At 32.6% G+C, this 22,942-nt stretch overlaps 2 protein-coding genes across 2 annotated transcripts in view; one reads left to right on the top strand and one right to left on the bottom strand.

Annotated features, from left to right (window-relative positions):
* The window catches only part of Ance-3 (angiotensin-converting enzyme Ance-3), a 130,050-nt gene that overhangs the window by 17,941 nt on the left and 89,167 nt on the right, over positions 1 to 22,942 (bottom strand). The window lies entirely within an intron of this gene.
* Positions 15,897 to 22,247, top strand: LOC146538413 (uncharacterized). The gene is made up of 2 exons (XM_085186799.1): positions 15,897 to 16,033; positions 20,908 to 22,247. Exons 1-2 carry the CDS (start codon positions 16,025 to 16,027, stop codon positions 22,024 to 22,026), a joined length of 1,128 nt encoding a protein of 375 aa, XP_085042925.1. The 5' UTR covers positions 15,897 to 16,024; the 3' UTR covers positions 22,027 to 22,247.

Genomic DNA, 22,942 nt, shown 5'->3' with positions numbered 1-22,942 from the left:
AGAAATCGCATTAAGTTGAAGCAAAAAGTAAACATATATTTTTTATATATACTTTATTGATAGATATAAATTTTAATAATCTGTTCTAAGTGACATTTTAAGTATATGATAAAGATAAATAAATATTATTTAATTATTATAGAACGAAAGTTACGCGTGCGCTAAATAAAAATTACTTTAAATTAAAATTTTTCATTCGATGTCACAAAGGCACCAATATTTAAGATTTTTTAGTTTCACTATATATAATTCTGAAAATATCAGAATATACAGAGGGAGACCAAGTGGTAAAACACTCCTTTCACTACTTTCCGCCAATTTTTGACGAATTGAAACCCAACCACGCGATTTATCTGCATGCCACCAAGAAGTGAACATAATTATTTGCTCCAAGTGGAAATCGAACCCACAAGCGTTGTTAGTTAAACTAAAATACATAATATATATGACACATCCATATTTTATCACTCGTTGTACGTTACCGGAACCCCGAGCCGGACCCGGCCGAAGGGCGCGCCGCTCTATTTATGCTAAGTCTAGAATTTTTAATTTTGTTTTTGTTTGTTTATATTACATTTCTTAATTGGCATTAAATTTAACTAGTGCTGTTTAATTTAATGGTAACAGGTTGAAATTTAGGTTCACGACGCATCCCGCATAAAGTTTGGTAGGCAGAGGGAACTAGAATGAAAATTCTACGTTCCCCACTTTGCCAGAGAGAGGAAGTAAAAATAATTCATCCGCCCGAGTGGGAATCAAATTCATGACTGTCGCATTAAAGACTCGTTTCATACGATGAAATTGGTTTATTAAAAATATATTCAACCTGTTTCCTTCACAGCTGGATAGGCCGGGCGGCAGGATGGGGTTCTGGTGTTAAGACACTTTCTGCCTAATTATCAAATTGTATATCAAATAGCGGAAGTCATCTACATTCAAGACGAAGCTATTCATCATAATTACTTTGAGTTCAAAATTAGTTGAATTTCTTAGATTTATTTATAACTAGCGACCCCCTTGCGGCTTCGCCCGCTTTTACTACTGGATTATTCATATAATGTATGTTTGCAAAGCACTTAATATAATGTGAAAATTAATTAAACCCTAATGCAACCCGCATTTTCGTAGTTTCAATAAGGATTTTCCAATTGTTTTACACAGCAAGGATTTTTTAGTAGGTACCGTAATTTTAAATCTGTGCTACTAATCTTTTCAAGTACTTATTAAAATATATTTAAATGACTATTTTTAGATAGTTAAATGACTATTTTTAAACGGAAGAAATTATAAACAAAAGCTTACCTACTAATAACTACTACAAAAAATATATCACGCTGAAATAATACATTCAACTCTAATTATCCAATACGTGCAAACGCATCTAAATCTTCGTTGCTATAAAGGCAGGCGGGTTTTTTTTTTGCTTGTGGTTAATGCTGAAGAGGGTATTCTGTCCCTGATGAAAAGCAAGCACTACGTGGCTGCCTGTGAGGAAAATTAAATAGAATGCATTGGCCGGGAATCAAACACGGGCTGCCCGCGTGGCAGGCGAGCATTCTACCACTGAACCACCGATGCGTGTAAGGCAGCGAGCGCGGCGGACGCATGGCGAGTGGCGAGCCGTTTCGCAGCAAGGATTTTTTGATATTGTAACAACTTCTAAAGTACTTATTAAAATGAAAAACAGTAAAGACAGTTTTGATCTACATTAAATGGCCAACGTAACTAATATACTTATTTATATGCTGAGAGTAAGGGATAAGTAAAACTTGAGTCGATACAGCTGAAGTGTCAACGACGTGATGTGTCAACAATTAAATGCGTTTTTCTCTTAAACTATTCGCAATTTCGAAATTGTGTAAAAAGCAAATTTTGTCTTCGTTTAACGTAGAAAATTAATAAAGTATTTTAAAGGATAAGGATTAATACCATTATGGAAAAATATCCCTCACAATAAAAAATATATTGAAATTATTATTTTTAGACAGAAAAATGATCACTACGCGTTATTCTTAAAAGATACGAATATGCCGTCGCGGACTTTTTTGTAGATCTTATTAAGAGGAACAATACTCCAGTACGTTTTTTTCATGTAGTACTTACCATTAGAGCAGCGCATGCGCGAAAGTGTCTCAACGGGTAGGACTTTATACACATTTATCGTATTTATGTTAATTTACATAAGAATGTACAAATAATAAACTATATATAAACCTTCTACGAAAAACACTCAACTTAATGGTGAAGACCGCATCAAAATCCGTTGGGTGGTTTAGAAGAAGAAGAGTTAGAAACAACAGACAGACACGAAAAGTGACTTTGTTTTATAAGATATAGGATAGGATAGGATAGGATAAGAAATGAGACAAAGTACGGCGTTGAGTTCTTTCACTTAACACGTAAGTCCTCCAGAATTGTTTGTATGATATAATTTGTACGAGTATATTAAATAAAATTAAAACTAGCAAGAATATTTCGTAGTTCATCTCATGTGCGTGCATATAATGGGGTGTTGCAAGATGAAAAGGCGGTCGTTGGAAAAACTTATATTACGACACTTAGCGACATTCTTGCAAATATGTTTAGAAATAATAATTATTATGGTGTTATGTACGAAAACGCCATAGAGTGGCAATTTCTGAATGTAAGCGGCGTTAAGTTCCGTCACTTAATAGAGAATGTATAGAAAATTAGATGGAAAGTGAAGAATGCAGTTTTTGTACACTAGGTTCTCTCTCGTCTCAATTTGCGTATACAAAATATATACAATTTCAAAGCAATATTTAGAAGAAAAAATATATACTGTATGGAATTAATTAATTAATTGAATCTTCACCTAGTGCACCAACTTTTATTTTTATAATCTCTCTCGTATCATATTTATGTAGGATATTGAATCACAAAGACATTGAAATTCCTACAGGAATGAGAAAACCGAAATTTTGCAATTTTCGTCATACAGTCCAGTATAGTACAGCACAGTTAAAGCAAGAGAAGTTGTGAGCCACAACTAGTATTTTACAAATGCATTCACATGCATATCAGGTGGTTCACACGCACTGTTGTAACGTCCGCTGATACGGCCTTCGTATTGCTACCGTTCCCCATCGGGCTTAGTTCTCATAGATTTATTTCCGTCGACCTAGAAGTTATTATATATTACTCATATATTGTACACCTTCACCTTATTTCGTTTTTAAATAGATTATAATTATCATTTAGTATGGTTAAATTTTAACAGGAATAATCTTTATTAAAAGTAAGGAGTAGTAAGCAGTAGTTCCTGAGGTTCGTGCGTTCAAGCAAACAAATTCTTTAGCTTTAATAAACGTAGAAGTATAGATTTTTGTATGTATGTCAATATCGTACTCGTATGTCATTTAGAACTTACATTAATGGGCTTGAACGACTCTCCATAGAAGGTAAATACGTATTAATAGTAAAATACATATATGCGTCAGATTAATACATACGAATAAATAAATATAATTAACGAATAATGCGGAAATACCTTGAAAAGCTCCCTTTTCAACTAATTACATGGTTGCATTTTAATATTTTGCTTCAATCAAATGTATGAATAAAAATATGTCAATATATAAATTTTAAATTATATGATATTAACAATCCTTATATTGTTTTTTTTTTAATTTTTTTCAGCTTCACGCTGTATCTCGCACACAGCAGGGTAGGCAAAGGGAACCTAGTGTTAATACACTTCGTCCCCCATTTTCCGTCGAATTCTATTGACATTGAGTGTTGAGTGGGGGAACTTAATGCCGTGCTTTGCCTCGTTACCAGAACGAGGAAATGAAAATATTAAATATTTTATTTCCTCGGCTGAGAATCGAACTGACGACCTGTCACGTGTAGCGCGCACGTGCTAGTGCTTCTGCGTCACAACTAGCCTCTTTAAAAGTTACCATACTGAATTCATAAATAAAATTAATAACTAATATTTTATAGTTACTGAGTTGTATCTAACTTATGCTTTTAATGATTCAGAACACACGCAATGACTTGAACACTGATTCTTAGAATAGTTCTTTTTCTTTATAGAACTGCTTTGCTACTTTTTTCCGCATAGCAAGGTAGACAGAGGGAACCTATTATGAAGATACTCCGTTCCCCAATTTCCACCCAATATTCGAAACATTGCATGCTGAGTGGAACTTAACGCCACGCTTCGTTTGCCACAGCGGAGAAATAAAAATAAATTAAATATAATCATTCCCCCGAACTATCGAACCCACCGTCGTGTTTACAGCCAGACGCTGTTTCACTGTGTATCTAGTAAGCTTTTCGATAAAGTCGTACGTTATCGGTCTTTATTACCGCTCTTTAAATATTCTCAGTAACATAAATAATAAGTTATATTTTAGATTATAAGTAGAATATAATCTTTATATTTATCTAGTGTATATTGTATATACTTTATACAATATAGGTATTACAAACATTTGCTCTGGTAACGAGGCAAAATACGGCGTTGAGCTCCGCCAATGAATACGCGCACTCCAGAATTCAGTGGAAAGTTCTGAACGGAAGTGTCTTCACGGGGACGGAGTATCTTAACACTATGTTCCCAGCCTCCCTTTGCCTACCCTGCTTATGTGGAATACTGCGTGAATCTTTGATTGAAAAAAGTGACAATGTTTTTTATAGTTTTATAAACTACATATAATAATTATTAATTATTATATTGTTTTTTTTGTTATGTATTTGTATATATTTATATATAGTACATATAAATAATTAAAATATATCAAGCCTTTCGCCAGATTCGCTAAAATCCGGCGACCTCGGCTGGTTAGTGACTCATACAATAAATCTACGCAATTGTAAGCGTACAAGAACATTATATGTTTAAACAAGTTACTTTGAGATATAATAAAACCTTTTGGGCCTAAACTGTGGTTGCGTGTTCGATTTTCATCCGAGTCGATCCATTTGGTGTATTTTTTTTATTTTCTCGCCCTGATAGACAAAGGTTTAACGAAAAACGATTTACTCGCAGATATATGCGGGGTTAAGCGTGAAGTTACATATTTTTTTTTATAAGGAAATTAATTTTATTACTTCGATACCTGTAACAATCTGATATTTGACATACTTATGTAAAAGCAAGGTCTTATTTATTAAATAGAAAAAATCAAGTTGCGGAACCCAACGCCGTGCAAATATAAGCTTATACTAGCTTCTATAGCTATTTTTAACTATAAGCCGAAAAAAATGAAGCAATCGTCTCTGAATCTAGATATTAATATTTTTTTCAATATACTATATGTATAAATACATTTGCTAATTATGTAAAGAAACATTGGTAACTTCCTTGCTCTTGTTATATTTCTTGAAACGTGTTTGATTGCATCATTTCGTACTTACCTACTACCAGTTAACTTTAACTGACACTGTGCACTTAACTAACTTGACTATATAAAATTAATTTTAGTATTAACCAAATCTTTTTTTTTTAAATATATGTTGCGTGTGGAATAAATAAGATTATTAAAAATTAAAAATATTTGTAAATTTTTAATTATTATATTATGTTATTGTTTGACTTCATAAGTTGTATATGACGGGACAAAAAGAGAGTCATTAAACACTTCGTTCTTCACTGCGAGCGCTATAGGTTATGGATTCGATTCCCATTCGCAAAGTGTGGCGTTGAGTTACGCTACTCATCGCGTAATGCTTTCAGAAATCGGCCGAATAGGACTTTTGAGGTACGGACCCATAATAAATGACCCAAAATGATCGGTCATCCAAATTTACGTCAAAATGACTCTTATGTATAATTTAGGCAGAATGATTGATTTTCTCCGCCCATATTTCAGCGTGGGAACTTTTCACAATACCCACGACGAAAACTATTTTAATATCACCATTGTTTGACGCGACCCAATTTTTAAAGTAACGTAATAAATTAATTTAGCTCTAAACAACGCTTCGTGGCGTAAGTGGGGCATGCCTGTATATTTGCAATGAGTGTGGGTTCTAGAATATAGTTTTTAGCTCCATTCTGTATCCCACATATAACGTGGTAAGCAACCGGAACCTAGCTTTAAGTCTCCGTTTCACAATTTCCGTTAAAATTTCGAGATATTGTGAGTTAAGAGGCGGAGCTCAACGCCGTGCTTTGTCTTGTTACCAGAGGGAGGAAATAAAATTATTAAATAATTAATTCTGCCGAAAGGGATTTGAACCCCGAAAGCCTTGTTTTCAGTTTTGCAATTTTGTTATTTATCTAAGCAATCCAGCCTCAGCGTGAAGACGTGACAGTGACGGGAGCTAATAGTACTTAACTCTTTTTCTCGGTCACGTCAAATTACCTAGACTAATGGACGATTAGGTTATCTTCAATGTAAATATTACCTGAAACAAAAGAAGAAATTATTAAAATTAATTTTACACAAACAATTATGTTTCAGAAGCCAGTGATGGCGCAATGGCACAAGCGTATGTGTGACTGTAGACGCGAAAGATTGTGAATTCGATTCCCACTTGAAGAAATGGGGAAACTGAGGAACGGAGTGTCTTAACACTAGGTTTCCTTTGCCTACTCTTCTATGTACAATGTCTAGTCCCTTTATTAAGGAAAATTAAACGAATATATATTTATTTGTAACAAACAAAAGTAAAAACATCACGCCAGTATGATTTTTTTGCACTAAATACCATATTTAATCATAATTAACGCAATAACTTGTTTTACGCAATTATTTACCAAACGTCCTACTTAGTGTTACTAGGAAGCTATTTAAATAATATCACTGTACTAGCGGAGAGAACCTTAAATAAGGAACTGTTATTTATTATATTACGTTATAGAACATATTTTAAATATTATTGTGTTATTAAATAATTATGTTCAATTATATAATTGATATATTATGTTCATATGTGTAACTATATGTGTTGAGGGCATTAAGTGTGACTATAAACACGACAGGTTGGTAGGTTCGATTTCTACTCGAGGAATTGTAATATTTAATATTTTCATTTCCTCGCTCTGGTAACAAGACAAAGCACGGCGTTGGGTTCCGTCACTTAATACATAATGTAATTCAGAATCCGGCGAAATTGGGGAACGGAAGTGTCTTAATGGGAACGGAATAAAAGGAATTCCCAAAAGTTCTATAGGAACGGAAAGAAATAAAATGCATTGTTGAGTTCCAATTAACTCGTAGTGTCTCTAATTTTAGCAATAGTGGAGAACGGAATGCCCTAACTCTAAGGTTATCTCTGTCCCCCCTACTATATACAAGACAGTAAGTGATAGCATCACGCACTATCCCGTAAAAAACATATGCACAGTTTAATTTTTAGTTTAATTAATTGGTTAAGAGTTAACTCTACAATATTACTTAAGTGTGTAAGTTAAATAATATAAAACTCAAAAATTGTTACAAGTACGAAATATTTCATAGTACTATGTTAAATTATTATGAACATCGATCGTTCTAATTTGTTACTAGAGCGCGATCAATATTCGGTATTTATTTGATTTTCTTGCACTAATGGACGTAACTGAAAAATAATTTTATTATAAACTTACACGCATTATAAAACATGTTTGGGACGGGTTTTTGTTATAATAATTAATATATTAATTTTTTTTCAGAGAGCACCTAGTGTCAAGTCACTTCATTCTTCGTATCCCACCAGCAGCACTGGCGGTGCTCAACTTCGTACCTTTTTTAACTAGACTGGGCAGACGGAAATAAATTTAGACTTCTTTCTCTATCGCTATACTTTCATAATTTTCTCTATATTGTCAATAAATGTTATACTTTAAGATTTAAATATTTAATTACTAAAATAAGAACTAGAATTTATTACAAATTGTTATTTACGTCGATGAAATTTCGCAATTACAAACAAATAATTTTGTATTGACATAAAGAGGCGTTAGACGACGCGATCGATCTTGACCCGAATAATCTATTCCGGGTATAAATATTCAATTGAAAGTTGCAAAAATTGAGACATTTTCACATACATACATACATAATTATACATGTAGGCTTACGAAAGAAAAAAATTTGGTAATCGTCGAGATGATCTTTTAATAGTAAAAATTTTCTTATAATATTTATTATTTTGTAAGGTATTCCTCGCATATAGTAACAGGTAGTGAGAATCTAGTGTCAGGACACTCTATTCTTCAATTTCTGTCACAATTCGAATTATATGATTTTTTAATGAAATATTTTAGTATATTATTTAACGCTACAATTGAAACTTAAATATTTTTATTTTAGCGTTGCGCGGAAAAAATATTATGTTATACAAGGTTGTAAGTTCCTTCCTTTTCATTTAATACTAAATATAAACTAATTACGATTTCAATCATGAAAATCAATACTGACAGACACTACTATTTAATATTTCCTATTTGAAACTAACCACTAGTAATCATCCTTTATTGTGGCCAGTAATGGCGCGGTAGACTGTAAAAGCGACTGGTTGTGGGTTCGATTCCCACTCGAGGAAATTAAATATTTATTTAAATTTTCATTTGTTCGTTCTGGTGTCGAGTTCCGCTACTCAACACGCAATGTCTCCAGAATTCAACAGAAAATGGGGAACGGAGTGTCTTAACACTAGGTTCTGTCTGCCTACATATACAGCAGGGTGTACGCAAGATATAGCATGAAGCTGATTTAATTTAATTCGCTTTATATTAATTGTACTTTAGTTTCATTAAATTAAATCCTTTGTGAAAAATAGCGTAATATATTAATTGAACAAAAAGTTAGCAGTAGTAACAATTTGTTTAGTTTCACGCTTTAACCCGTAAAAGAACTTAAAGCTAAGGTTTCCTATTCTTCACTTACTTTGTTGTACCAAAGCTTAAGCGGAAATGAAAACAATTTAAATATAATCAGTATCTTTATTGGGAATCGAACCCCCAATCGTCGCTATACATATAAAGTAATACATGTTATTTTTATTATATTAAAAAACAATCTGGGTTACGTCCATTCACGGCACTCGCAATAACAACCTTGGAGATGAAGTATTGTAATATTTGCACGAAATATTACTCTTGTTAGATACTTGGAGCGTCATTCATAAATAGTTTAGTGTCATATTTTTAGTGACAGATTCTTAGTGACACATTTCTCATAATATTATGAAATAGTCAAGAAGCGAGGCCAATTGGTAAGACAGCACAGCATCTGACTGCGATCGTCATAGATGTGGGTTCGATTTCCAGTCGAGGCATTGAATCATTTTCATTTCATCGCTCTGCTAACAAGGCGTTGATCGCGGCAACTCGTAATGTCTCGAAAATGAGACGGAAAGTAAGAAACGGAGTGTTTTAACACTAGATCCCCTCAGCCTGCTTTGCTCTCTGCAGTATACGTGCAAAAGAAGCAGCGATACATTGATCGAGTGTCGCGTAGCGTCTATACTATTATTTATTTCCATTTTAAAAATATTGAATTAAAAAAAAAGATTTTTCACATATGTAAATTTTTCAAATAAACTATTTTAAAAACAAATGTTTCTAATTTGGCTACTCTGTAATTTGCATATATATAGCCAGCTTGGTCTTGACCTAGCTATCTTTGAAAATAATTTCCGCACTGCAACGCATCAACCGTCAAATCTAATTTATAAATACGTGTGCAGACAAAAGATTTTATTTTCACCTTATTCTTTAACTCGTGGCTTTGCCTCTTTTAAATAACTAAGGAGGTAACTCTGACCTTAGGAATAGTAAGTTACTTCTAAACGACTAACGTGATATAGTATATCCAATTCAAAATAGTAGGTTCCTGAGATAAGAGCGTTCAACCAAACTAACACTTCAATTAGGTAATATTAGTATAGGTTTTTAATATACATTATTTACTATTACTAATATAAATGATTTTGTATTCGAAATTATTTAGACAAAATGCTAGATTTAGCTCTGCCATACGAAACACGACGCGAAATGGTTGAAAAGCAGAACTAAGTGATGTATCATTAGGTATTTTTGCCTATATCTCATATAAATAAAATACCACAAGCGGAAATAGAACCGGCAACCAATGTACCAATTATTTATCGAATATTTGTTTATTTTTTTCACTCCAAAATACTGTCTCAAGTCTACGCTTTACTTAAAGATTTCAAAATTATTAAAAAACTATATTAAAAATTTAAATTAATAAGATTCTCTTAATGATATGTCTTCGCGTGTTTGATTTATTTACGTTTACGATGTATTTTATATATGTAATACAACCTTGACCGATTGTGATGTTGCGATCAGGTTATTGGCCTAAATCTCTTTACGATGCTTGTATTTCACAAACTTATTTAGTGAGAGAAGTGAGTGATTTAACACTATTTTGTATGATAACTAGTATTCGCTAGCAACTTTGTTTGCATAGACTGTTAAACGTACAAAAAACATTTTTTCCTTTTTCATATTAAATTTTACCGGTCAAGGTACAGTCAGTAACGCAATAGTTTTATATGTACTCTATTATTTTATTATTTTCATTTCCCTGTTTTGCTAAGACGAAGTGCGACGTTAAATTTCGGCACTCATCACACAATGTCTTGAAAATTGAGCAGTAAATTTTGAACGGAGAATACGGAGAACTCCTAGTTAAAACTAGATTCTCTCCGCCTGCTATGCGAGAAAAAGAGCAACTTCACTTTTTTAGCGTAAGCTTTTCTTAGCAATGAAAAATACAGAGAACTCATATAATTGATGAAAAATATCAGTAGCTTACTATACAAAAATAACTCAACTACAATAGATTGTTATGAACGCTTAAAACTAACGATTTCGAAAGGTTCACCTCAAGTTCAAGATAATTGATCAACCTTGGTATATTTTTGTTTGCATTTTATTTATGCATTATCTTTTTATATACGTTTTTTGTGACGGAAACTTATGACGCATTAAAAATAAGTTGAAATATTTGTATGTATTAAAATTTACTTTAGTATGTGCGTCCGTTGTACCAGAGCAGCACAGCGTTTGACAATAAACGCTATAGTTATGGGTTCGAATCCGACTCAGAGGAACGAACCAATTCCTGGTTGTGGTAAGAAGAGAAGAACCGAAGAGATTGCAAGTCTTCGGCGCTAGTAGTCGGGCGTACGTTAAGAGGTCCTTCCTTTGCAGTTGGGTAAAAAAAATACTTGTAATAACGAACTTTGGTTAGAGAATAAAGTCTATGTTTATTTTATTTTACTTTTATTTTCATCCATTTAAAAAGAGCTAATTACATCGGCAATAATGTGAAGACATAATAAAGGAAAATGGAATTAAACGTATGATAATACAGTACGTCCGGAACTATATAGGGAAGTCACGTTTAAAATTGAACCCGCGACCTTTGTCGTAAGAGTCAATAAAGGCGACTAGTTGACAATATCGATAGTATCATGCATGGGAAATATATGTAAATTTTGTTTGGCCATTTTTGTGTCTGATAATTAAAAAAGAAGTCAATGAAAAAAAGTACTTCTAAAGGTAAAGAAAAAAAATATTTTGATGTCCTGGATATTATTGAAGGTAAGGGGTTCTATTCCCGTGAAATCCAATAACACATGTAAACATACATTTATCATATTAAATTATTGCATATACTTACTTATTTTTTTCTATAGTCATGTCAATGTTGACCTACTTTCAATTTAAACAGTAAAATCTATGAGAAAAATAGATGAAAAGATTATTTAACAGTCCAACCTTGCTCGTAAATCAAGATTATATATCGATACTTTGCAGTAGCGTAATTAAAAAAATATTATTAAGATTGTATTGAAAACAATCCGCTATAATTGAATTGTACTTGAAATAACTGTTAGTTAATGTATCCTGTTCTAAATTGTATATACGTTTAATATTTTATTAAAATAATTTATAAATGTATTAAAAAATTATGTTACGTTTTTTTCTGCATATAGGGGTAGGTAGAAGGAGCTATTAGCGGGAGGCAGAGATAGCAGAGCACTAAACGCTACGGTCTCTACGTATCTCTTTCGCCTCGTCCACTGTCATCACTCATGCATGTCCTCCGAGAGGTCCTCATGCCTCTTACGTGACCTTCCAGTATCATCAACCAAAACCTCCCTTTGTTTGTTTTCCTAAGAGAGCTTAGCACTCCCTATCACTCACATTTATGAAATGAGGAAAACAAACATATTTTCAGTTATAAATAAAATTCCTTTATAATTAACAATATGTCACAACCAGGAAAAATATGGTAATTTGAACGTAGAAACCACAGAAAAGAGTGTCATGACACCACTATCCAAGCAGGGTAGTGCAGCCTACCTTGTAAATTAAAAAATATATTTCAAACTATAAGCCAAGCATAGTCAGTATAAGTCACTAGTACAATAAGTAAATACATTATTTTCGGATTCACTCTCACTTTTCGTATGAAAGCGTTCACTGCCCTTAGGTCTGAGAGTTCAAGGCCAACAGACCGGTCCTGCCGTCGTACCTTTCCAATATAAAGAGAACTCGGTCACATTTAAAATGACTTAAGGAAGCGATATATTGTTTAAAATTGAAAAAAATATAGTTTTTATTATTATTAGGAGGAATAGCATTTTAATTCTTATTTTTATTTCCGGTCTTGTACAGAATAATTCCAAGACAGATTCTCTAGAGTGTCAAAAATACACAAAATATAGAACACATTGTCTTAACTCTCTAGGTTCCCTCTGCCTACTCTGCTTTGCAGAAAAGAACTTGAGGCTGTTTTTTTTTTAATCATAAAGTAACCGAAGGTACATGACGTCCGCTTTCCATATTCATAAGTTTCTTTTAACCACTTTGAAAGGCAAAAAAATGAGGAAATAAAAAATATTTGTTCCGCACAGTATTTTCGAGTCCTTGTAGCGAGATTACTATCGACGCGGAAACGTGATTGGTCGAAATTGGAAATAGAGTGATATTGTGAAATACTGTGAAATTTGTCCCTTAAGTTGGCTTAGTATTGGAGATTTATCCTAACTATATTACTACAATAAATAACAATAAATAAACAATAAATAAATAATAATAAGAGTAGCCTGAAGAGATTGTAGGTTGAGTTTTTTTTATTTATTGGAGCATAGGTTCAAATTTCTTGGCTTGCCGCTGTTAGAGACATATAACAGTGTTTGTCCTTTATTTTCAACACGTTGATTGGCGGAACTCAACGCAGCGCTATGTCTGACGAGGAAGATGGAGAATTTTAAACAATTCCTTCTCCCGAGACCAATCTAAACTAGTTCAAATTGAAAAAAAAATGGTATGTGTAATAGTCCAATCTATGACAAACACATAATAATTATTATGATTTTAATTACGCAGAAAAAAATAACGTATTAAATCGATTTTAAAAAAGATGTTTTAGTACTTTAATCTGATTTACATAATATTTAAAAAATAAATATTTTCTTTGAGAAGATGTTACAAGGACATTTTATATGACAGCTATTTCGAAAGATATTTTTTTGTATTACTCCTGATGAAATATTAATTTATTAATATATGTATACGATTCCTTTTGATTTGTAATTTCAAAATATGTTAGTTAATTTTGTTTAATATGTTTATTAATATGTATTATAGAGTAGATATACTGCGTAGTTGAAGTTTTCAATGAGGCCATCTTGGCGCAGTAGAACTGAGTTTAACCGTAAATGTTAGGGGGGTCGATTCCCACTTAGGGAAATGAGTTGTTTTTATTTCCTCGAATTTGGACGGAGAGTTAAGAGTGAAATGTTATGTCTCAAGATTTTCATTTCATTGCCATTTATCTGGGATGAAGCTAGACACAATTCCTTCATATTGACTTCATTGCGGAAATTGTAGGATTTGAATCGAAATTTTCCGCTATTATATAGATGTAGATATATATTAAGTGTCCTATCAGAGTAAATTCTAAATGTTTTTTTATATTTTAATTACATACGTCTTTGTTTAGGCAAAATAATAATTGTTACACACCCTATATAGAAAGATAAAACGTAGAGAAAGGAGAAATAGCCATTAGGAACTCTTAGTAATAGATAAGAACATTTTTTGAGTTACGTATTTTATGTATAGGTACATATTTTTTTAATAAAAAATATTCATTAATTGACACTATTCTACTATAAAAAAAAGTAAATATAACAATAATAAAAAAAATACGTCTTATAAAAAAAAATCTTCAAAACATTTTGAAATCAAAGGAGAAACATAATAAAACAAAATATACCGTTGTATCGAAATATTTCTCAATTGGTAATCGAACCCATAACCATTTCTTTGGTTCAGATACTACTGGCTGTCACTAGGCCACAATAGCGTTAAATATGAATTTCATTAGCATAATAAGTGCAAGTTCCAAAAATTATAAATATGATAATGAATGAATCCGACCTTGAATAAAATATATTAATTATCTTTATATCATTACTAGCGGACGCGCGCAGCTTCGCTTACGTATTTAGGGGTGAATTCTAATAAACCATGAAACATGTGTTCAATGAAATATTTTTAACAGTCTAAATTTCAAATTTTACACAAATCGGTGGCGATTTAAGAATTTTTCCATACAAACTTTCAACCCCTTATTTGCACCCTTATGGAAAGAATTCTAGAAAACCATGAAATATGTATTCAATTTAATACTTTTAAGAGTCTGAATTTCAAATTTTATAAGAATCGGTGGCGATTTAATTTTTTTCCATACTAACTTTTAACCCCTTTTTCGCCCCTTTAGGGTTAAAATTTTCCAAAATCCCTTCTTAGTGGATGTCCAGATTACGAAAGTAAACATCTGTCCAAATTTCACGTTTCTACGCACAGCGGTTACGGCTGTGCGTGCATCTTACCTCAGTCAGTGAGGACAAGTCCTTTTATATATATAGATTAGCTTTTTAATTATAAGCAGTATTTAGATTAAATTTGTTTCGAAATAATATACAGATATTATATTATTATTTTATACTTTACTATATTTTCAGAATAGAGGTTAAGTACTGACATGAGACTAGTGCCAAGACACTCTATTCTCCACCTTCTGCTGGAAAGCCCTTTCCCATTAATAACTCATTTTTCCGAGGAAGGATCGAATCCACAATCATAGATTTAAACCTTGACGTACTACTGTTACCACAGACATAGGTCAAAAATGGTACATGTATGTTTTTAAATATGTTAATATTGAGGAAAAAAAACACACAAATATCTAGTCGCTACTGCTAACCAATTTGAACTATTCAGCGGGTATATATGTAGGCAAAGGGAACCTTCTGCCGAATTTTCGAGGCTCTTTTGAGTGGTTTTCATCGCCACGTTTTGTTATTAGAGTGAAGAAATTGAAATATATCTAAAAGGGACTCGAATCCACAACCGTCGCGTTTACTGTCATACGTTTGTGTCATAGTGCCTCACAGCCTCACATCTTCGGCTACGGAAAAAAAATATACCTAATATAAGCGCCATATAAATTCATTCGCTATTTTGTAAATAATAAATGTACTATAATAACTAGCTTAAAATCAGCTTATACAAAAACATTTATTATTGTAATAACGACATAAGTTAGAAATATAATAATAACATATACATAGATGTAGTTGATATTATAGTTATCAAGCGTTAATTATTTGGTATCACTGCACATGAGTAGTGTTACATCACTCTCTAATTTTGAAGAACACTAAAATATATTTTTTTTTTCCAACCATTCCATATAAGGCAAATAGAATAACTGAAATTGTCCTATAAAAACACTATTACATTGAAAATTCACATCACATACATACAAATATATATAATTTACATATACATATTATATTAAATATATAAAAAAATATATGAATAAATTTTAACGCACGACCGTCCGTACACTCAACTGGCATATCACAACGAAGGACTCGCGGAACCCGTCCGGTGCAAACTTTAGAGGGGCACAGCGAAAGTGGTACCACCTCACGAATAAAGTATAAAAACTGAGGGTACCATATATCGATATCCAGTCAGTATCCCGACTGCAACCACCGTTGAAGAGGCATTATGAAAACGGTGAGTTCGTGTAGTGCAGTGTTCTTTTAGAATATTTAGTGTTATTAGAGTATTTTCGTGTAATTAGAGTATATTTGTGTAATACAAGTATATAGTGTATCCCGTGTTTGTGTTGTGTTTACGTGATTTTGAACGGGATTCGACACTTTATACTGTTTTTTTTTTAATTAGGGACTATTTTTTTATTATGGCGATTTTCGGGTTTTTTGTCTAGTAAAAATTTGATAAATAATTTAGAGTTAGTCTTTGTTTAATGCATTTGTAAATTAAATGCAAGTTATCATTTGTTTATTTATTTGAAAATGACATTACTAAAGTTTTCTTACTCTTTCAGAGGATTTTTTACGTTTCTGTTTTTTTTTAATATATTAAGATATATTTAAACATTTTTAATAACAAAATTAAACAATCGCAAAAATTAACTATATGTAATTGTTAAAACTATTATAAATTATATATTTCTTGGTTATAAAATTACCTTATAATAGTGATATATTCGTTTCATCTACGAAGAAAAACAAATAAAAGCCTCAAATCATAGCTTTAAAAAATATAAAAAAATAATAACATTTTTTTACAATTTTTAGAAGCAAAACTTATTGTAGGCCATAAAAAAAATTACATTTCTTTCTCAAACTTTTTAAATATCAATCTCAAAGTCAATAATTTCACCCAATTACATTAATAGAATAGAAAAATCGATGTTAGATTAATATAATTTGATCCAAATAATATACTATTTACAAATATTAGATGAAAATGTATCCAAAACAGTTATAGAAACGCTTCAGTAGAACCGATTTTGATAAAACAAAAGATATTTGCAAAATTGTTAAGCATATAAATTGTTAGGGGCGGTACAGTGCGTATCAATCAATAGGCAAGTTACGTCACAATACATTTCCTAGATCCAAGTCTAGACTCTAGTCCAGCCTAAAAGGAAGTAAAACCTAGGTATAAAGTTACTCCTAGTTATCTAGTTTATTATATAATTGAATTACATATATATGTTTTTTAAATGTTACATAAAATCATTAGTACTAGCGTAAAACTCTGATAAAAAGTGAAATCTCAATATTGGTTACGCATTTGCTGCTTACAGTGCAATTTAAAAATATTTATATATACGCGATGGTAGTCAGTTCGATTTTCGTTTAATGGAATGTTTATACTTAAAATAAATTTATTTAAAGGTCGTCGTCGCGCAATGGTTGTGGGTATGAATCCCACATATGATGAATTATTTCTTTTTTCTTACTCTAACAAATCAAAACATTCAAATCCATCACTGTCCAATCAAGCCGGAAAATGGAGAACGTAGTATATTTACACTATGTTTTCTCTGCTATGAAAGAAAAAGCGTGGAACTGATTAGACATTGATAACGTTTATATTCTTTATCTTACCGAGCCTCAAGAGAAGGGAATATTATGGCACTGGGATCCACTGACCTTTTGTATGCAGAAGATGGAAAAAAATATAAAATAAATAAGCATCAAATATAGAATATAGAAGCCGAAGGCTCAAAATGCAACCGACCGTAGAAAATTTTGCGTTTTAAAAATATCTATAAATATTAATGAAGTCAGAATTACATATTACGTGTTAAATTGATATATTAGTTAACTAATTTACACGTAAAGTACGAATGCTGTTTTAAAACAAGTTTTCATATAAATAAGGACGTTAAATATTTATAACTTAAAAGTTTTTTAAAAGTAAAACCGAACTTAGAGCTTTTTTGGATAGATGACGTCTAAAGTTCTAAAAATCCTAAATACCACATTACTTTTTATACCTTTTTAAAAAATATATTGCATGAAAATATTGATAGTTATATATTAAATATTGCAAACTAATTGTCGATGCATACACTTTACCTGACTAGACTCTGGAAAGTCATTTTTTTGTTATGAATGTTGCCCTGAATGGAAATCGAACCCAGTCCTACCTAACCAAGAGTTAACACGTCATAGAATCACCGCGACGACCTCAATTTAAATATTCCTTTCTATAGAATTATTAATTTCTAAACTCGTTGTACTTGCAAATGCTGTATAATTGTCGTTAGTCAAGAAAATTATGCCTTTCGTAATGTCCTGCTACAGGACTGGTTAAACTAACTCATGGCACACTTTGTTAGAATTTTAATATTGATAATTTTCTGATATTATTTATATTCATATTTCATATCTTTGACGCAGCGTTGAACTCCGCCACTCAACTTAAATAATGTCTTAGATAAGAGCGACTATCTAACTTGAGAGGTAATTAAATTAATTAACAAAAAATAATTCTATTATAAATATTATGAGCAAAAAATATATTTAAATGTCGTTTACCTCAATTTTAATACAAGAATTAATTTTCCTTTTGAATTATGATATAGTTATACTTTGTCAAAGCAGCTTGTATGCTAACCAGGTGATAAACGTAATTTTCTTAACTATTATGAAATTATTGACTTAGATAAATATTTGTCATAAAAAAGGAATTGAACTCACAACCAATTCAATATTAAATCCCACTAAACCAAAAATATAAACTATTTAACTAATTAAGACCTAACATAACTATTTTGTCAGCATATTTTTCAACCCATTCACGTTATATTGCAAAATACCAGCCTGTATAGCCTGCTCTACCTTAACCAGCTGGAATTTCTGGTATTAAAAGAAAAATCCAGTACCAGAGATTCCAGTTCCAATTCAGTTATATATTTTAGTGTTATAAAATGATTCTACTAGTAATTAGGTAATAATTACGTGTCGAATGCTTCGCTTAGTTCATTTAAACGTGAGAAGTGTGCTACTTGATCTTGTACGATAAATTTACGTTATTGTATTTATTTTGTCTCGTTCTTTTGTTTTTAGGGTGGTATATGCCTTTGCATTTCTCATACATTAGAACATTGTTTAATGTTTTATTTCGTTATATTAATCTAAATAATAATGTATAATTATAAAAGACATTATTTTCTTATTAGAGCCTCAAATTGATGAGTCTTTTTTAAAATGAGATATCTCCTATTGCCAATAATGAAATATCTCATTTTAAAAAAGTCTCATTTTAAATGGAGATTCTAATATCAAGACATTCCGCGACCCACTTTCCGTATGAATTCGAGACATCGCCTGTCAAGTGATAAAACTCTATGTCGTGCATTGTTCAATTATCATAGCTTCTCCTAATTCGGTATAAACCAGCTCTTATATAACATAATTTGTAAACTAATAACATAAAAAAGGCATATTATCGCTTACTATATAATCACATTTCTCAAGACTGTTTGTTTGAAACGTATAGTGTTAATGCAACTAATTCCCATAACAGTGAAACATAGTACATACAGCACTTCTATTGTAAGGCCAATATGGGGTATTGCAAAATCTACTTGTATTTTTTGTTTTCAATTTTACGCTATATCCCACACTTAACGGGGTAAGCAGAGGGTACTTGGGAATCTAGAGCTAAGACACTACGTTCCCATCAAGTCACTTCTGTTTCCTACTTTACGCTGAATTTTGGAGGTAATGCACTGTACGGAACATTTAAAAATATAACATTTTCCTTCGATCAATCATTTTTCACACATTCAGACTTTAGAGTCGATTGTTGTAAATCCGATTCACACTCGAAAATATAAATTATTTTCATTACTCTGGAAATAGAAAAGCGGCGTTGAACTCCGTCACTCAACACGCAATATCTTGACTAAAACGAAAATACAGGATAGAGCGTGAAACTAACAAATTTTATTAACACTAATTTATATCTTAAGTACATTTTTTTGTTATAAATATGTAAATCGTGATGAGTAAAGCACTTTAAGCAATATACAAAAAATGTACTATAGCAGTATGAACTGTTGCTCTCGATAGTAATTTTGTAAGGCTTTAAAAGGTAAAAAACCCAGTTAAAGACATCACGTGGCATTTATATTGACACGAATACGCAATTTCTTTACCATGTCAGTTAGTGTATAATAATATAGTTACATTATTATTATTGTTTAAAAATATACACAGTAAAGAAATATCTGTTATATATTTTATATATTATTTTATCAGTATTAAATTGTATTGAAGATAAAACGCTAAAGAAACAACTTACTTACAATAATATTTAGCAGTTCCTTTCCTTTATTTTTTTATACTCTTCGGTAGACGAAGGCGAAGCGCGGCGTTGAATTCCGCCACGAAACCGATAATAATTCGAAAGATAATTTTTATTTTAACTTAAAATATACTACGATTTTCGTCACTCTTAAGGTGTCCATAGGGTTTCTCAATTGTGCTTATAAAACCATTAGATGTATATGTATAGGATTTCAAACACCGTGTCAATTGCTATACTGTCAAGAGTTATCACAATTTTGCGTAATTTGACAAATCCCCTTGCTCTATCATTAAATGCCATCGCACAGAAGCTCTCGAACGTTTGCGTAAGTTTCGTATTTTTAACAGTGTCATAATCTCGTTGGAATAATAAATATATACAATAATATAACTGTTTATTATATAGCTTCACGCAGTATCCCGCATATAGCAGGATAAGCAGAGAGAACCCAGTGTTAAGACACTCCGTGCTCAAACGCTAAAAACGATTCGAACCCACAAACATGGCAAACAATTACATAGAATCTATCTTTGCCACATGGTTAGGTTGGCCTTAAAATATGTTGAATATTTCTTTATATACCTTAAAGTTTATAAATTGCATTTATAAATAATTTAAATTGCTCGTAAAGGCCATAAGGACATAATTATGTCGATATAATATGATATGAATAATAGGTTACTAAAACATTGTATATAGTAGATATGTGTTTACTATTTAAATGCAATAAAATTAAAAAATAATTCTCTTTCCAGATCTGTTTAGTTGTTCTGCTGGTAGCAGCAGCCGCTGCCAGCGAGAAGAAATCCACGGAACAAAAAGTTGAAGGCCTCGAGAAGAAGTTGGACAAACGTGGTCTCTTAAACTTGGGATATGGATACGGTATCAGTGGTTTGGATGTCGGCTATCTCGGCAGTGGTCATGGATTAGGTGGAGTATACAGTTTAGATGAAGGATCTTATGGACACGCCGGATACGGCATCGACCTTGGAGGCCGCACCGATGTGACCAGAACCATCACCCTCGTCAAGGGAGTCCCAGTAGCAGTACCAGTTGACAGACCAGTACCTTACCCAGTAGAGAAGCACGTCCCTTACCCCGTCAAGGTCCCTGTTCCTCAACCCTACGAAGTAGTCAAGCATGTGCCCGTCCACGTTAAGGAATACGTGAAGGTCCCCGTACACGTACCTGCACCATACCCAGTAGAAAAGAAGGTGCCATATCCCGTCCATGTCCCCGTCGACAGGCCCTACCCCGTCAAAGTTCTCGTACCTCAACCCTACCCCGTTGAGAAACACATCCCTTACCCCGTTAAGGTACCAGTTCCCCAGCCCTACCCCGTTGAAAAGCATGTGCCTTACCCCGTAGAAGTCAAAGTACCCGTGCCACAGCCCTACCCCGTTATTAAACACGTTGGTGTACCCGTAAAGGTTCCCGTTGACAGGCCTTACCCTGTTCATGTGCCAGCACCTTACCCCGTTGAAAAGCCAGTACCAGTCGCAGTCCCAGTTGAGAAACCCGTTCCTTACCCCGTACACGTGCCCGTAGACAGGCCTTACCCCGTCCATGTTGAGAGACCCGTAGCAGTTCCCGTCAAAGTGCCCGTGCCAGAGCCCTACCCCGTATACAAACACATCCCCGTTGAAGTAGAAAGGCCCGTACCTGTGCCCGTCAAAGTGCCCGTCGACAGGCCTTACCCAGTGCACATCGAGAGACCAGTGCCAGTTGCCGTTGAGAAACCCTACCCAGTACCAGTCAAGGTACCAGTTCTGGTCAATGAATACGATCATGGCAGCAGCTATGGCTACGGAGGCTCTTACGGAGGATCTTACCACGGAGGTTCATACCACGGAGGTTCTTACTACGAACATTAGGTTAATTCACTAGTTTTATAGATATCACCATTTGTCACCAATATTTATATCTCGCCCCATGGCCGGGACACAGCAAAATTCCTTATGACTATATATACTGTCCTTCTATGAGACGTCATGTCATATAAGTGTACAGCAGGTACAGGTGCGTGTACGATGTGATGCAAATGTTACCATTAATAGGTTAAGTTGACTGTAAAATACGAAATAAATAATAATAAGATAAATGTAATTGTTTTATTTCTTTGATTGATTGAATTTTAAAATTTTATATAAAGTTTTTTCGTTTTTTGATTCAAATTTATAAGTTTTTTTAAAGTAATATTAATGATTATTATAAAATATAAAAATACATTTAATCAAGTAATACATAAATCCCACAATTCCCACAAGGAAATCGAACTCGCTGATGTTGACGCTGGGCAAATGCGCCGCGACAAACTGGTAAGAATTTACTGTTTTTTATTATTTTTTTATTAATTCGACATCATTCGTCAAACCCAAAATAAGCAAAGAAAATTATATCCCACCCATTTCATTTTGGAACAGGAAGCTGTCAAAGGTCGATCGATATAAAAGACAATTATCTTATAAGTCCACAATCGCCGGCCTTCACTCTGTCCGCAATAAATACTTGTATAGTAACAGGTATCAGAAATTACTTGTAAAATAGATTAATAACTATATAATTATTTTACTGTATAATAATAATGTCGTACTTCGTTTTAAGTGGTTGGGAAATGTCAAAGGGTGTGCAAGAGAGGTATTTCAGTATTTTCGCTGGCTTTGAACACTAAGTCGAATGTACTGGGTTCAATACCTATTTAGCGCAAATATTTAAGTGACTGAGAGAGTGGGTATAGGCCGAAATAAGAATAATATATTATTTAATATATCGGTTTTAAATGCTACTTTA

The sequence above is a fragment of the Heliconius melpomene genome, chromosome 6 (assembly GCF_056956725.1).
Source record: "Heliconius melpomene rosina isolate 202511_hmr_F chromosome 6, ASM5695672v1, whole genome shotgun sequence".
Lineage (NCBI taxonomy): Eukaryota > Metazoa > Arthropoda > Insecta > Lepidoptera > Nymphalidae > Heliconius > Heliconius melpomene.
Note: the sequence above shows the minus strand (reverse complement) of the source record. Positions and strands in the feature narration are given on the sequence as shown.